Here is a 17,774-nt window from a genome sequence, read left to right as displayed (position 1 = left end):
GCCAGGCGAACAAAGACACGGAATCTTCTCCAAGAGTGACTGATGTGTTTGTTCCTGGACTCACACAGCACACGCCGGCTGAGGGGAGAGAAAGCAGAGAGAGTCTCTGAAAGCCACTCGTTAAGTGAATCAATGTGGTGGTTATAGGACTTGTGTTGTGCACACTTGTTCACACTTGACGCATTGTTGCTGCTGGCTAAACTTTAACCACTGGACTGGCTGGCGGACAGCGGCCCTCTCCGAAGGCCCTCTCCGCGGCTCTGGGCTCGCTTTATTTATTCACCACGCCGCTCCATTCTGTGTCTCCCGCTCTCGTCTTTCTTCCTCTCCGCGGGCCGGCGGTACAGTAACAGGCCGGGTGTATTCGAGCTTGCTGGGTGTCCACAGTGCGCCCAGTGGGTCGCCCCTCCATGTTTGCTAAGGGCAACGCAGCACCCATGTAAAGTAGCCCCCACACCTTGGCCCCGGGCCCGTCTGAATATTAAGTGACCACTGCTGGTCGTAACAAACTCTTTCTCTATCTCTCTCTCTTTTCCTAACCCTGTCCTTTTCCACCTCACTCTCTCACTCGCTCTTTCTTGCTTTCTCCATTGTCCCCTCTTTATTTTCTCCCTCACTACCTTTCTCTCTTCCTCCCTCTATCCTTCTGTCCTTTTCTCTCTCCCTTTCTTGCTCTCTCTTTCTCCACCTCTCTCTCCCTGTCTCTCGTTCTCACTCTCTCTCTCGCTCTCCTTCAGGGCCCAAAGACAATATTTATTCTATTGTCTTGGAGGGCGGGGCCGGGACCCTGGGGGCTATATAAGGGCCAGTGCAAAGGGCCAGTGAAGTACTGGCGATAAGGGACAGGAGTCCGCTGCCCGCTGTTGTGACATGTGGTGTAAAGTCCTCCTCCTCCTCAGCCTGCTGGCTGTCATAAACACTGGTGAGTACACACACACACACCTACACAGAGTGTGTGAATATGAATGAGTGTGGGGAAGTGAGTACGGGTTGTGTGTGTGTGTGTGTGTGTGTGTGTGTCTCTGAGCATGTGTATAAAGAAAGAGTGCATGTGTGTGTGTGTGTGTGTGTGTGTGTGTGTGTGTGTGTGTGTGTGTGAGAGTCTGCGTGTGTACAATGAATGAATGTGTGTGTGTGTGTGTGTGTGTGTGTGTGTGTGTGTGTGTTTGAGTCTGGTATTTATCAGGAGTGGATTCTAAACTCCAAGGACTGGCACCGTAGAGATAATAGTTTTACAATTTGACAGATTTTGTGTGTTTGTGTGTGTGTGTGTTGTGTGTGTGTGTGTGTGTGTTTGTGTGTGTGTGTGTGTGTGTGTGACCAGGTTGTTGATTTAGAAACATAACCTAATTGCACATCATGATCAAATGAAGGACCATCTTTGTATTTGCAAGGTGCACATGTGTATGTGTGTGTGTGTGTGTGTGTGTGTGTGTGTGTGTACATTAAAAGTTATTAATTTTTCACCATCAATAATTAATTCATCATTACTTCCTCATGTCAGTCATATGTCATATGTCAGTTGTCAAATGTAATTTGTCATATGTCATGTTTACATTATGTTGACTACTCTCCTCAACCCACTTACAAGTGAGGCTGAGACCAAATCAAAGCATTCAATAGAAATTGGAGTATGCCTACAAAATATCGTAATATCCTATCCTAAACATCCTAAGTGCTGCTGAAGGACCCCCTCGAAAATGAGATGGTACATCTCAAAGGGCTATCCTTGAAATAAAGAATAAAGAATAAAGCTGCACATAAGTATCTAGAACCAAGAGGTGAACAGGAATATAGAACAGGAATGTGAGCACTAACATCTAGCCCATGGTCTCAGGCAGAGCAGCCTGTTAGTGATTAAACTGATTTATGGGTCAAGGCTCGAGCACACACTCCTTCTCACCTGAGGGAAGGTGTGCTGACCTGCACTTCCAGATCAAGGCTCAGATTGTGAAATGATTTCCCAGACTGTATTGTTTCCTAACGGGGCAGTGATTCTGTGTTATTTTCCATCAAGGTGAACAAGCTTCATTTAAACGTCCATAGTAAACCAGAACAAACAATCCCTTTCTTATTTCTTAGACGGGTTGAAGACTTGTTTCCGGTGATTGATGGCTGTCACTTGAGGCAGTAGAGGAGGTGGAGCATTGTCTTTTTCCACTGGTGTGAATTTCCAAAATGACCCGGCCATTGTGATAGGTTGATATGGTAACACAAAGCTTTGAAACATGAAGGCTAGGCTAGCGATTGTCTGATCTGTCCAAAATATATTTTTTAACTACAAAAACCCAACAGACTTAAATTAAATGTGTGACGCATGCTGTTATCTGCAGGCGATGGAAGGAAGGATGGACTCTCTGTGTCTCTGAGGGGGGGGAGGATGCTTTGAGAGGCAGTGGTGTCTTTAAAATAAGACACATGAACACAGTCTTTGTGTTCATGTCTTTCAGTCTTTCTTTCTTTAAAACATTCATGTCTACAGTTGCAGATGGCACCAGGGAAAAGAAGGGTTCGTTCTCTCTCTCTCTCTCTCTCTCTCTCTCTCTCTCCCTGATGAAGAATAATAACTTATTTTTAGGACACTTATTGACAGCAAAATATTTGGTTGCATTTTAGAGGATGATCATTGGAAGATACAGGCAGGGAATCGGGATTGACCAAGCATACATTCAATGACACAATGGGTGAACATGATTCTTATAGGGTGACTTTCACATCGTGGGTAATAAACCTCGTGGCTCTCAATTAGACAGAGGAAGGGAGGTATCTCTAGGTCCAAGGGGAATCTATAAAAAAGAATTTACTAATTATATACATTTTTATATATAATTGGTTTATATATATTTCCACAACACTCTCCCGCTCACTCTCTCTCTCTCTACCCCACTCCATTTCTCAATCCCTATATACCCCTCCTTTTCTCTTGCTTGTAATTCTTTTTTTCTATAATTTATCTCTGCCTCTCTACCCCCCCCCCCCCACCCCCTCCTTCTCTCTCTCTCCCCATCCCCCTGATTGATCTCCTACCCTCTCCCTATACCTCCCTAATGTACCTCTCACCCCAACCCTCTCTCTCTCTGGTCTCCCACACTCTCACCCTCACCCTCTCACCCCCCTCTCTGCCCCTCTCTCCCCTCTCGGCTCCTCAGCGTCTCCCCTCCAGCTCACTGTGGCCCTGGGCTCCACCGTGCTGCTGCCCTGCCACCCGCCCCCCTCCAGCGGCAGGCTGAGCAACCTGTCCCTTCTCCGGGTCACCTGGACCCGCGGCCCCTCCGACGTGGCCTCCTTCGGCCCCGCGCAGCAGCAGCACATCCAGGAGGGCTTTCTGTGGAACCCGGCCGCGTTCCTCCGGGGGAACTTCTCCCTGACGGCCAGCGGCGTGGGCCCGGCCCACCACGGGGTGTACATCTGCTCCGCCAGCTACAACTCCTCCCGACTGGGGTCCCACAACGTCTCGCTGAGCGTCCTGGGTGAGATCATCTGGGTGTCCCAAGAATGGTGTCAGAAATAAAGCCTTTAAATCACTCCCTCAATCATTGGTCTGTGTTTCATACATGAGACGAAGCCAGACCGAAACACAGTAACCATGGTCCCTCTGTCCCTCCTGTTCAAAGAGATGTGCTCAGCCAATGAGCACCGAGCTGGGGATGGAGCTAATGAGCGTAGACACGCAGGTGTACTATGGCCATGTCCCTATGACACATGTCAAACCTTGTTTTCATGATTTTTAAATGTATCTGCTTTAGCGTTGACATGTTCTCAACTCTATTTGGTTTCCTCTCTCTCTTCCTGTCACCGGAATGCAGCCCCACCCACCTTCCAGGTGGTCTCCCAGTGGGTGGTCTTGGAACGGGAGAGCCGACTGGAGTGTCTGGCCGAGGGGTTCTTCCCTCCACCCGTCCTCTTCTCCTGGACCAGGGAGGGGGAGGACATCAAGACCCCCTACCCTGTGGACGGGGCGCCGGTCGGTCCGAATGGGTTGTACCGGGCCTTGGGGAACCTGACATTCTACCCCTCCAGAGACGACCAGAACGCTACGTTCAGCTGTGAGGTGACCCACGGCTTGGTCCACAGAACCCTGACCTTCCAGCTCAACTTCACCGGTGAGCTGAAGAACGTCCCTGATGCCCCACTGTACTCTCTGTGTGAGAGCGGGCTGGCTCCCCTTAGGTGGTTAGCTTGTTGGTACATTAGTATTAAAAAGGCTGTTATGCTAAACTTTTTAGACAACATTCTAATGACACATGGTCTATTGGCAATTTATACTATTGTTTTGCTTGACTTTAAGTGAGGACAGAGTTTGGCAAGAAAGCCATTAAGTTTTCAGAATAGCGCCTGTATTTTGAAATGTAGCATTAATGTAGAACATTGCTCAGCGCCTCCTCTGTCACAGTTATCTGGTGTTGCCAAAGTGTGAATACAGTTTTCTAGTGCCGGGTTGGAGTATCTTCTTTTTTGCTAACAAACGTACTGTGACAACTAGCGCTAGCTAGATGGACCAAAACCGCTGGAGGGCGTTTGAATACTAGGTCACAACAAGAAACAATTAAATCAATATAGAAAAACATAGAAAAACCCTTTTAAATAATGAACAAGTTACAACACTTACAACTCTAGTAGGACAGTGTGCCATGCATCCATTATGTAATCTAGAATGTTGCAGAAGCTTACAGAGGATCATCTGGTCTTCCTCTTCTCTCCCGGTGTCATTGTAGTCCTGCCGTCCATCCAAATGTCGGCCCTCCCCGTTACCTCTCGCTCCTCCGCTCTCACGCTCGCCTGCGACCTGGACGGCTACTACCCAGAAGAGCTCTCTGTGTCCTGGGTCCACAACGGGACCACCCTGCCCCGGGACCCTGTCGGTGAGCCCAACCCCGACGGGACCTTCCGGACCACGCGGTACCTCACGCTCAGCACCGCGCAGCGGGAGCAGGCAGGTCGTATCCAGTGTGTGGTGGACCAGCCGGGAGCCTTGGAGCCAGCCCAGGTCCTGGCCAGCCTGGAAGACCTGGACCCACCTGGTACCACAACCCAATCCCCCCCCTCCCCCCCCCCTCTTCCCACTTCTCACTAGAGATTAAAGCCGTTTCTCAATACCAAGTACGCGGACTACGTTCTCGCGGACTTGGAAGTACGTACTTGGCAAGTCCAGACTTCCAAGTACAGACTTCCGAGAACGCGAGTACGCACCTGCAATTGGAACAGCAGCAGACTCGATGATGCATTCTGGGATATTTAACGGTCCCAAGTACACACGAGTCACCTCCGATGCATCCTCGGTAGAACGGCCTTATCGAGAACGCATCGAGAAGACTTCCGGGTTTTACGACAGTACTCGCGTTCTCGCGTACTTGGAATTGGAACAGTGCTTGGGCTACCACTGATGACGTTTATCGAGAACGCAAGTACACGAGAACACACGAGAACGCGAATTGAGAAACGGCTTAAGAGAAATCTGTGGTTTGGCTCTCTGAAGGAAGGGCCCCCACCTGTGTGTCTCGGCTGAGTGAACAAGTCCAAAAGCAGAGCATTCAAGTTGTAGTTGAAGTGTTCTGTAAGAGATAGTTAAGTATAGTTCTTCGGTTAGATATTGTTCAACTGAAAGTGAACCCCCATGCTTCAACTTGAATTCAAACACAAGGAGATTAAAAAAAAGGGGTTTTGGGTTGAGAGTTCTAGGAAGGAGTGGGGATGTTTTATCCCCATGGTTACCACCCACGCCAACTTTGTTTTTAAGCCGGTAGCATCATTGTGTATGAGCGATGTTATATAGGCGGTGTGGCGCACATCGTGGCATCACCCTTGGTATCATACCTCAGAAAGGGCACTTTGAAGTCACAAAAAGAACATGACTTGAGTTTGGAGCTCAGTAGAACACAGACACTGGCCAAAACATTGGATTTTACATGTTTTCTCTAAATGGCAGCCTTATTTTTGTAACAAAATGGCATGGATGAATGAAACCTGAAACCTGATGACTGAAACCTGATGTTGAAGATCAGGTTTAAGTTCAGGTATTAGGTTAGAGATGGTTAAGTTCAGGTATTAGGTTATAGATGGTTAGGTTTAGGTATTAGATTAGAAATGATTAGTTCAGGTATTAGGTTAGAGATGGTTAAGTTCAGGTATTAGGTTAGAGATGGTTAAGTTTAGGAATTAGGTTAGAGATGGTTAAGTTTACGTATTAGGTTAGAGATAGTTAATTCAGGTATTAGGTAAGAGATGGTTAACTTTAGGTATAATGTTAGAAATGGTTAACTTTAGGTATTAGGTTAGTGATGGCTAAGTTTAGGTATTAGGTTAGAGATGGTTAATTCAGGTACTAGGTAAGAGATTGTTTAGTTCAGGAGGTGTCTTCAGTTTATGTATATGGATTGACGTGTTTTAGGGTTAGGTATTAACCAACCATAAGTTACTCTCTCTCGCTCACTCTCACTCTGACTCTCCCTCTCTGGTCCAGATTCAGATCCAGTCCTGACCAAGTCTGCAAAGGCCTCTGTGGCTCTCATGTGCATCTCCCTGGTCCTGGTCTTCCTGCTCTGCTTCGGCTTCTCCTGGCGCAGGAGAGACGGTGAGTTCTGGAACCCTGAAGCACAACAAACCAATACTGCACCAAACCTCCAGCAACCACAAAAGACTTGAGGCTACTGCATGTCCAATGCATTATAATACATTACTGATATTGTTTCAGCCGACAGGGATGTAGCCTTCCCTTCTGCCTGAGATTCAGCTATATCTGCCGGCATTAATTAAGCAATGTGATTAAATGACTGACTATGTTTACATTTAGTTTTACTAGCTCTTTTGTAGCCTCAAATGCATTCTGCAATGGCAGTCAAATACAAAAGTAAACGCATATCTACCTTCATATGTACACTTTTCCACACGCTCTTCTACTGTAGAGAAGCAGAAGTCTCTGAGTGTCTCCGGGATCATCCTGCCCCCCCACGTGGTGGTCGGACAGAAGGGCCGCGTGACTGTGAGCATCGAGGGACGCAGAGTCGACCGAGTCGAAACCAGCTGGTTCCTCAACGACACGCCCATCGCCGACACCTCACACAAAGGTACGACAGCTCGACCACGCCCTTTTCTTAGACGAGATGCACAGGTACACCAGCTCGACCACGCCCCCTACTCACACCCGATGCAGGGGCGCGCCTTGTTACACATGCATGGGTAGGCTAGGCATTCAATTTAATTCCAAGCTTTCCAATTTCCAAGCCCTCTCCATAGAAAATGACTTGGATATGTACAACAGAAGCATCTCCAAGGATCTCTGAATCCACACATATGAAAACTATATAAGACAATCTTTTATTTATGGTTTAACAAATACAATGCACTTTGAAATCTTTGTTTTCTCTTCTACTCGTAATACTAACAAATCATACTCATAATCACAATCCCTACGCCTCCAAAGGGACTTCCAAGACTAACTTTAACTGCCTCTATAACACCTTAACCACCATCCACCTGCCCTACGGTCTAACCCTCACCTCCCCAGTGGCAGAGAAAGGACCTCTGCTGCCCGCCAGAGGACAGACTGAGTACTACAAGCTGCACAACCAGGGCCCCTTGCACTCCACCGGAAACCGGCAGCAGCTGGTGTCATCGCTCACCTTCGTCCCGCAGATCTCCGTGCATAAGGGGGCGGTGTTCAAGTGCCAGGTGTCCTACATGGGAAAGGACAAGGTGGTGGTGGAAAGAGTGTCCGAAAGGTTCACTGTCCTGGGTAAGGGAAGCAGACAATAAGGTGTCCTTCTTTTCCTTTTCCTCTATTTGTTGTTTTCAATCCAAAATCCAAATCCACACTAGATACAATAAATGTACCTCATCCCTAAATAAATAAAACAGAGTGCCTTGGACAAACTGACGCCAACTTTATACACTTTGTAAACCTTAATGTCCTCAATAGAATGTAATAGCAGGGATTCAGTCGTTGGTAAACATTTTTGCTACTTTTGCTACGGCTCCATTATCCTCCTTATGGCCCTGGGGATGTGCTAACCGATGAATCAACTTGTCTGTTCCAGCTGCTCCAGAAGTGTCCGAGATACAGCTAGCGGAGGTAGCTGAGGACTCAGGTAATGTCCAGACATGTCCTCATATTTAGTCTCTTGCTAGGAGGGCCTCCTCAAGTCTGAGTGACATGGTGTTGCTCGCGTGGGTTTATGATTTGACTGCTTACAGGGTACGCTACTTTGGTCCAGGCTGGTTTTGTTTGAAACCTTTCTGATATTTCTTTGTGGCTTTTTGTGGTTTTACGGACTGAACCATGAAGAGAGACAGGAAAGGGGGCTGAAGGTAGCACAGCATCACAGTTGGGATTGGAACCTGCGGCCGCCACGTGGCTAGGGATTACATGGTTACAGCAGTAACGGGCGGAGCCACCGTCCAGAGACCCGGTGACCCATGGTAGTGAGGGACCTCTGTGTTGATGGGCCTCTTTGATCTGACCTGTGATCCATCCTCCTCCTCCTCCTCCTCCTCCTCCCCCTCCTCCCAGACACCATCACCTTGACTGTGCACGCGTCCCACTTCCACCCGGATGTCATCACGTTCCGCTGGTTCTGCGAGGGCAGCGAGCTGAGCCCCGTGGCCTCGCAGGCCTCGTCCTCCCCGCGGCCCGACCCCCAGGGCTTCTTCACCGCCTCCAGTCAGTGCCGCCTCCCGCGCAGCGAGCTGGAGAGGGGGAACACAAAGGTCTGGGTGACCGTGCACCACGTGGCCCTCAGACTACCGGTCACCCGCGAGACCAGAGGTGAGGAGTGATGGAGATGGAGGGAGGGAGATAGGTAAAGAAGGATGGGAGAGATGGAGGAGGGAGAGGAGGGGTGGTGGGAGGAGGGAGAGGACGGGTGGTGGGAGGAAGAGCGAGAGGAAGGACTGAAGGAAGAAAGGAATGAAGGAGTAGGCAGAAAAGTCAGATGATTGATTCAGATGATGACTGATTCTCGTCTCCGCCCCGCTCAGGCTTCATCAGGACGCCATGCGTGGCAGAGATTGTGAGCTCCACCTGCACGCCAGGGGAACCCCCGACCCTGGGCTGTGACATCACGGGGTTCTACCCCCCGGACCTCACGGTGACCTGGCTCCGCCTGAGGGAGGGGGAGCAGGACGACCGGGAGGAGGAGGTGGTGGAGGGAGGGGAGGTGTGGGGGCCCGTCCAGACTCAGGCCCGACTGTACCGAGCCACAGCCATACTCCACCCCACCAGGAGGAGGGAGGAGGCCAAGGAGAGAGCGGGAGGAGAGAGGGGAGGCGGAGGAGTGGTCTGTCGGGTGGAGCATCGCTCCCTGGATCATCCCATCGAGAGGCGATGGAGGAACGCCCAGCTCAGTATGTATTTAATACTAGCATGTATACATTCAATACGGGCTGCAGTACACATGTGAAACTAGGATGTTAGTCCGTAATGCATGTAGGCTAATACTGATACTAGCCAGTATGTATTGTATACCAGCATATTAGCCCATACACAGAATGTTGGCATGTTAGCCCATACACATTTCATACTAGCATGTCAGCCTATACACAGTACATGCTGGCATATTAGCCTATGCAAATGAATTACAGTGTAGCCCTAAGGGATTTTGGGCATTATTGTTGTTTTTTAGATTAGATTATATTCTTTTCAAACATGTTTTCTTGGATGCGAAAAATGTTTGAATAATGTTTAAATAATATGTACATGTGCTAAAAATTGTCTTAGTTAAAATTGATGCATAGACCTCTGAAGAATAAGTCCCGCCGAGGCTCCCGGTTCCCTCGGTCAAATGTCTATGGGGAATAACACGGGGTTTTTAAATGGTCGTCCATAACAAACTCTGTAGGTGGCGAAGAAGTAAAAGCTGCGTCACGTTTTGAACTACACACTTTTCACATCTAGTTTCGACTGGGTTTTTGGATTGTCGGTGCCGTTAAAGTAGTAAACGATTATTAATGCTACTTTAACGGCACCGACAATCCAAAAACCAGGTCAAAACTAGATGGAGAAAGTGTGTCTTGGGAAGCAGGGAGGTTTGAGTTCTACTTCTGCTTGGCAAAAAAAGGCTTTCACTTTTACCTCTGTTGGTGGGTGTCTGCCAGAGCAAGACGACACACTTTTCCAGATACGGTCATCTACAAATCCAGCATTGACGCTATCGTCTCTGGAAGGTGCATGGCCATCAAGAGTTATGAGGAACTCTTCCAGGAAACCTTCCCAGCGGTCTTGAGCTGGCTGTTTCACAGACACAGAATTTTAGCCTTTGGAGGACGTCCCTGCAACTTCACTGGCTGGTTCATACAGGTCTGCTCCGGGGCCTGCTCTCTTGCCGATCTTCTTACAGTGCTTCCAGAGATGGTCCAAATTTGATCTGGGACTGGTGAGAGGACCTCCTGTCTTCCCCAGGAAGAAACAGCCCTTGTCGTCTGTGGCTTGATTTTGCCTCTTCAGGTAGAGTGGTCTGATGTGGGTGTAGGCATCAAACCACCTCTCCTCTTCTTTTTTGATTTTACAGGCCTCTGGTCCATCTTTGAATTTAATTGATACACCGCCACTAACGCCTATCCTGTCATTGGAGTCTGTCACCAAGCGCCCGCCTCTTTGGAGCTCATGGCAAGCGTCCTGCATCTATTATTTTGTTCTCTGCAGCAGTGTCTCGTTCTCAGACAAGGATTTTTTTCCTTTCCCTGAAAAGCTTGCCTCTGCTTCTTGGGCTTTCTCCGCTGGCGCATTGACAACAAAGAAGCCCTTGCTTCTCATCCTCTACCAAAGATGAAAGTTCCTGGTATGAGAGTCTTTGGCTCTCTGCAACTCAGCATGTCAAAGGGATTTTCCCAGCAAAGGCAGTACACAATTCGCCTGTCAGGGCCCTCCGTCTTATGTCAGTTCTCAAGTAGTTTCAGAATCACCGGATTCTGGGAACCAACGCCACCTAGGTATCTGAACGCACACAATTACAAGAACAATATTTAAAGACAAGTGACAACAGAATCTGCACCTCCAGTCCACTGCTCCGCTATTCCCGCCACTGGGACCTGTTGACGCCAGCATCCCCAGACTTGCACTCTGATTGGCTCTACAAAATACTATAATATAATAAAATAAAGTACTTAGACCAAGAACAACTGAAAAAAGACAAGTAAAACCAGTATTGAGACTTACTTATGATGAACCTGGAAAGGCAAGTGAGCAACCACTTACCATAGTTCATGGCATTATCATCAACATAGGTAAAGACTATTTATCATTAGTTCATGATAGAAACTTAGAGTTCAGATTTAAAAAGTGTACTTCTCTACATAGTTGTAAGGTTATGAGTGTTTTATGTCTTATGAGGACATTTAGACATTAAGTAAGGTGAGGATGTAGCCCTATGGGATTTTGGGCATTTGGGCATACGAAATCCGTAGGAACCCTATTGTAATCATTAGTATTATTAGGGACCGAGCAGGGAACCTGCAAGGAACCTCTTGTAATTCTTGATGTTTTTATTATTATTATTATTTATATTCCGCCACTTTTGCTTCCGCAGCCTACCCCGATTGCTCGCTTTTTACGAAACTCACTAGACGCGTAGAGGTTGACCCAAGATTAGCACACAGCAAAAATTACACTGATTGGCCCAAAGGTGGCGCTATAGCAACTGCCCAAAAATGCAAACTTGTAAAGGGTTTACAGTAAGTGAATTTACACTGATAGCATGTAATCAATAATCACTATGCAATACTATTTCATTTGTTGCATATTAAAGGAGTTAAAATAGTAATGTAACTTTTAGGCTAAGCTAAAACTAATTTAAGCTACCTAAATAGCATTGAATTAAGCTGCATACATCAAGTGATTATTTAATTAAGCTATAGTCACTTTATTGAAATGTTAGATCGAGTTAAATCCTAATAATAGGTATTATTAGTGTCATGTGAACAGGTTTAAGTGCTAACAAGTAAGTAGGTATGAATTAATTACATTAGTGCATTAGTTAAGGCGAGAGAGAGATCTCTCTCGCTAAATAGGAATTCGGGGAGCGCACTCCACTTATAGCCAGATACGCTAGGGGGCACTACACTAGCATGTTAGCCGATATGCATTAAATACTAGAAATGTCGCCATGGGGTCAGGCTCAGCTGTTACCTTCCGCTCCTACAAATTATTTCCAAAATGTTGTAATGATTTGTACTTTCTTTTTTCAGATACCCCACGCTTCATGTTTCTTGTAGAAATTATATTTAGTGGCAACATGGTTTGGTTCATTCAATTTGTATCAATAAAACATACATAGCAAAATTTAAAACTTGGCAACATAGCTTTGAATGGGATCTTGGCGTGTTGCCAGGATTCAAGGAATCAACCCCTGTATGACGAGGTTTTGTTGCCTGAATGCGCCACGGGGAGCATATCCAATCAAGCTATAATATTTGAAAGCTTGCTATGCTATATAAGCCCATACACCTTAAGCTAAGTGCTATCATGTGAGCCGGTACCTACTCCCTACTCTCTCTCCCTCCCTCCCCCAGCCCCCCCAGCCGTCCCTCTCTCCATGTCGGTGTGCTGGAGCACCGAGGGCGTGGGGGTCTTCTCCCTGCTGCTGCGGGGCGGTCAGCCGCGCGCCCGCCTGCTCTGGACGGCCGGGGCCGCCACCCTCTCGCCTCTGACCTCCAGCGAGACGGAGGAGATGGGGGACGATGGGCGCAGGGAGCTGCGGAGCGTGTGCGCCCTGCAGCGGGCCGGCCCTGGCGGGGAGGTGCCGGGTACACGGCTCCGTGGAGGACGTGCTCTGAGCAGAGGTTAGGGCTTCAATGGGGGCGGTCGCTGAGTGGCGCCTTTTAGGTCAAGCGTGTTTATAGTCCAGGGTTCCCCAGCGTGAGTCAGGACCCCGTCTGGGGTCGTCTGGAAGGCACGACCCCAGACTGGGGGAGGGAGGGGGATGTTTCTTGCTTGAGAGCTGTGTTTGACGGTAATCTTTTTATCAAACATTTTGAACGATAAAAGTCAGTGTATACAGTATATGAACAGGCAAATTCTTAAGGCGAAAAAGGAAAGGAGCAAGGGAAGGATGGAAAAAAGGAAAGAACAAATAAAGAAAGGAGAAGGAAGGTCAAAGAAACAAGCAAGACAAAGTGACACAGACAAAGTGTGTGATCTCCAATGATCCGGAGCTATGAGCCATCGAACACTAATCTACATTACACATTTATGTGAGGGGCAGATTTTGGTTTAAAAGATATGAAGGGAACCGATAAACAACAATGGGAGTTTGGGATACACTATTTGACCCATTCAAAGAGTCACCAATCAATTACATTTGATTTTTTCCTGCTCATTATGTGTATGATTCTGCACGTAACAAAAAAACCTTTGAATCTTGAATCAAAATCTTAAATCATCTGCGAATTCAGATAATTTTAGTTGTACATTTTTAGGTTGGCTTTCTCCTTAATCACTGAGTGTGAGAAGTTGAGAAGGACTTGTTGTCTTGCACAAATTGGGTCTATCAATAAAGTTTGTATGTGATCTCTGGTCTGGCAGGCGGTAAGACAGCGGTGACCCCCAGCGACACAGAGGACATTGAGTACATGGACCAGAAGGTGGACGGCGAGAACAACAACAATGTGGAGAGCTGGGTGGTGACCAAGACGCCGTCCGGAGAGGAGGAGAGCCACGATGAGGACGAGGAGAGCGAAGAGGAAGAGGTGGGGCCCGGGGGCCTGCACATCAACAGGGTGGACGTGAGGACGCCCCCCCGCCAACCTAGGAGGGGTCTGCGGGTATGTGTGGAGATCTCACACCCGGCCCTCGCTCTGCCAGTCTACAGAACATGGACAGGTACGCCCTTTGGTTATTAGTGCACTGCTTCGTTATAATAATGATTCTTATAACTAAAACTTTATGCTTCTCTGGATTAAATCTCTGGGTGGGAGAAGTGAGCCAATGGGAATGGGTTTCCTAAACCAGTGAAGGCCACTAGAACAGCCTGAACAAGCATTGGTATCCTCTACTTCAATGGCCGGTTATTTCTCTTAGTAGGGATGAGTCTCAGGGTTTGAAAGTAAGGGTAGGAAGGGTAGGGTTAGGAGGTCAGGGTTCAGAGGGTAGGGTTAGGAGGATATAATTAGGAAGTTGGGTTTAGGTATTAGGAGGTAGGTAGGAGGACAGGGTTAGGAAGCAAAGGTTACGAGGCAAGGGTGGGTAGGGTTAGGAGGTTGGAGTTTGGAGGTTTTGGTTTGGAGGTTTGGGGGTTGGGGTTAGGTTGTGGTTTGGAGGTTGGCGTTAGGAGGTTGGGGATTGGAGGTTGGGGTTTGGAGGTTGGGGTTTGGAGGTTGGGGATTAGAGGTTGGGGATTGGAGGTTGGGGTTTGGAGGTTAGGTTTTGTAGGTTGGGGTTAGGAGGGCAGAGTTTGGAGGGCGGGGTTAGGAGGTTAGGATTAGCTGCTCCCTTAACAATATGTGATCTGATCAAAGTGTACAAATAGGAAGGTCGATGCCAGTTGTATCTTATGTGTTATTCTGTTTTCAATACAGAGTCAATACAGGAGGAGTCATCTTCCATTTGACCAATCGGATGCCTGCAACAGGGATGTTTTGTTTTTATAACCTACTGTATGTTATGAAGATATCACACTGTAGCTGGTCCATCTTTCCATATTTCTATAGGTTATTTATTTATTTGTATTATTAATCCACTGTCTTTGATATCATTCATTGTAGTCTGTATTCTTATTTTATACCAATATTGCTGAAATAGTAAACCTAGTGGTAGTTTAGTTATACAATTGTGTGTGTGTGTGTGTGTGTGTGTGTGTGTGTGTGTGTGTGTGTGTGTGGCCAGAGAGATTTTGTTGATGTTCAGACTCATAATCTAAAGATACATATCCTTTTATGTTTTATGTGGAGTCCGTTGGGTTTGGGTTTAGTGTTTCTGATTAATAAAAGTGACTGACGTACGCAGGGTCTGGAAAGTCTCTGAATTAATGCCACATGATGAAGGAAAGAAGCAGTGTGGATATGGAGTAGCACTCTTTACTTTACTCTTTACTTTAATGGTGTGATTTTGAATACATTCAAACAGGGATGTGCAGGGACTGTAAGTTTGGCACAAAGCACCCGCAGGCATCAGGGAACAGATCAGCTGTCCCCCCCCCCCCCCCCCCCCCCAACCCTCCAGATGCCATGTGGGGGGTGAATATAACCCTCTCTACCAGGGGCGCACTTACAACCCCCTTGTGGATCAAAACATTCAGAAAAAATATGTACTTCAGTACATGAATGATCATGAAGTATTGAGCAGGACAACCTTTTTCCTTGAGCTGTTCTGATACCGAAAGTATAAGCTACACCCATTTCTGAGCGGAGATGCATACCAGTAGCTCCGGGGGCCTCAAGAATAAGGCACTGTTGATCGGTGTGTGTGTGTGTGTGTGTGTGTGTGAGAGAGATAAATCGTTAAAGGTCATACTTACAACAACCACTAGATGGCGCGGGTAGGCTGTAATCAATAGACTAGGTTTCGTCTAGAATTAATTAAAATGTATTTATATTTATTTTACACATTCTGGAACGGTAAACATTTTTACTGCTTTCAAATTGAGACGCAGACCAAAATAACATCATATTGCTCAGTATTTTATGATTCTGGCCAGTGCAATAATTTAATAATCGGATCTTTTTTTTTTTTCACATTATCGGATCCGGCTCAGGTTTAAATATCTACACAGAAAACCAATTATATAAGAAACAAAATGATGACGATGACCGAATATACACCATGGACCTATAAAGAGAATCTACACATTCATCATGTTTCATAACGTGATTATTTTGACGTGAGCCGGATATCCGGGTTTGATTTGTAGTCCCGGAGATGGGAAACTGAGTTCTTATCGGTTAGTATCCACAGACAGACTTGCGCAAAGTGTTCGTGGCGCAGTCAACCGGTGCTACCGGTTCTACGCCAGAGGAGTACGCCAAATCTTTATCGTGCCTGGAGATTCCCTTTCCTGAGGTGTTCTTTGAGGTATATCTGCGGGATCTCGGCGATACTCGATGGTTTGGTTCGTTTATGGAGCGATCTCTGTCCATAACCCAGATGTGTGGAGCATGGACGGCCCGGCGGTGTTAAGGACCAAAGGTAACCCGCGGAGATAACACCCGTCCCGGGTCCGATCCAGGAACAACTTGGTGGGTTCTCCATGGCCAGCGAAAGTTAACCGCGTTTACGACTCCAAACAGGGTCTACAGTTTGCTTTTCAAGCCGAAGAGCATTTGGAGGTAAGGGCACTTCTAGCTGAATTCAAGGCAGTTCTATTAGAAACTAAACATTTTAATCGGGGGTTTGAAATAGACGCGTCTTTGTTTACGCAGTCCGACCCCCCGCGTTCTGCTGTGGTCCAATAGGATAGACCCTAGTGTCTCTTCTTTAGGTTCATTCACACACACACACACACACACACACACACACACACACACACACACACACAGAGAGAGAGAGAGAGAGAGAGAAGAGAGAGAGGAGGAGAGAGAGAGAGAGAAGAGAGAGAGGAGAGAGAGAAGAGAGAGAGAGAGAGAGAGAGAGAGAGAGAGAGAGAGAGAGAGATGAGAGAGAGAGAGAGAGAGAGAGAGAGAGATGAGAGAGAGAGAGAGAGAGAGAGAGAAGGAGAGATGAGAGGAGAGAGAGAGAGAGAGAGAGAGAGAGAGAGAGACTAGGTATTTTGCCCACTGTCTGGCTCAGAGGCAGCTGGAAGTAGAACAGAGGTGTGTGTGTTCAATTTGTAACGACACTCTGAGGTATTTAGTGACAAACTGAAGTTCAAATCGTTCTTTTCTTTTTATTGTTAATATTTAACGAGTCTGTAATCTACTGCATCTGATTGGCTTGGCTCAGTTTACACCTCGTCATTAAAAGCGTGCCGTGAGTTTAGCTTACCTGGCCTGTTTTAGTTCTGGCTATAGTGGGGATAATCCGTGAGTTAGCTCACCTGGCCTGTTCCATTTAACCTGGGGCAAACATTGGAGTTTAAAGGGCATATTGCGGCACAGTAACTTCAGTTAGTTATCGGGCGGGGAAAACGTGGAATTACAGATGGGCCTCGATTTGGTAATGAATGTGAGGTGTAAAAGAACAAGCTACAGGGAATGAGGATATGGAGGCTGGGCAGACAGACGAGGTGGCGAACCCTCCCATTAACAGCTCATGACTCAGCCATGCTGTAGTGATAATGATCTGGTGTGAAGCCAGCCCACTACCTCTAAAGAACACCAACTGGTCCTGCAAGGAATCCCCATCATGTCGTAATACCTCTCTATCCTTGTCTCTCTCTATCCTTGTCTCTCTCTATCCTTCTCTCTCTTCTTTCTTTCTTTCTTTTCTTCTTTCATTCTTTCTTTCTTTCTTTCTTTCTCTCTCTCTCTCTCTCTCTCTCTTCTCTCTTCTTTCTTTCTTTCTTTTCTTTCTTTCTTCTTTCTTTCTCTCTCTCTCTCTCTCTCTCTCTCTTCTCTCTCTCTCTCTCTCTCTCTCTTCTCTCTCTTCTCTCTCTCTCTCTCTCTCTCTCTCTCTCCCTTTTGTTTCTCTTTCTGTTTTCTGGATCACTTGAGCACCAGCAGTAGCTCAATAAAGGGCACCATGGAGTTGGGTAGGTTTTGAGAGCAGCTTCAGCATCATTAAGGGACAACACAACTACTACCTCCTAACCTTCCCCTCTGTAGCCTTTTGTTGTACGTGGTCTACAGCGGCGAAATGTACATGTCTGATGACGTAGTGCAAGAGTGGCCAAGTCACTTCCTGTTAGGATACC

The 17,774-nt window shown here is 47.1% G+C and overlaps 1 protein-coding gene across 1 annotated transcript; it reads left to right on the top strand.

Moving 5' to 3' along the window:
- Positions 1–870: 870 nt before the first annotated feature.
- Positions 871–14,537, top strand: LOC311366631 (uncharacterized protein; the record flags this gene model as incomplete). The annotated part of the gene is made up of 13 exons (XM_084485427.1): positions 871–922; positions 3,150–3,470; positions 3,807–4,103; positions 4,716–5,021; positions 6,461–6,571; positions 6,903–7,064; positions 7,505–7,732; positions 8,034–8,084; positions 8,507–8,761; positions 8,974–9,339; positions 12,502–12,771; positions 13,514–13,810; positions 14,506–14,537. 13 exons carry the CDS (start codon positions 871–873, stop codon positions 14,535–14,537), a joined length of 2,748 nt encoding a protein of 915 aa, XP_084341553.1.
- Between the last annotated feature and the right edge of the window lie 3,237 nt (positions 14,538–17,774).

The sequence above is a fragment of the Micromesistius poutassou genome (genome assembly GCF_964030765.1).
Source record: "Micromesistius poutassou genome assembly, chromosome: 21".
Taxonomy (NCBI): domain Eukaryota; kingdom Metazoa; phylum Chordata; class Actinopteri; order Gadiformes; family Gadidae; genus Micromesistius; species Micromesistius poutassou.
Note: the sequence above shows the minus strand (reverse complement) of the source record. Positions and strands in the feature narration are given on the sequence as shown.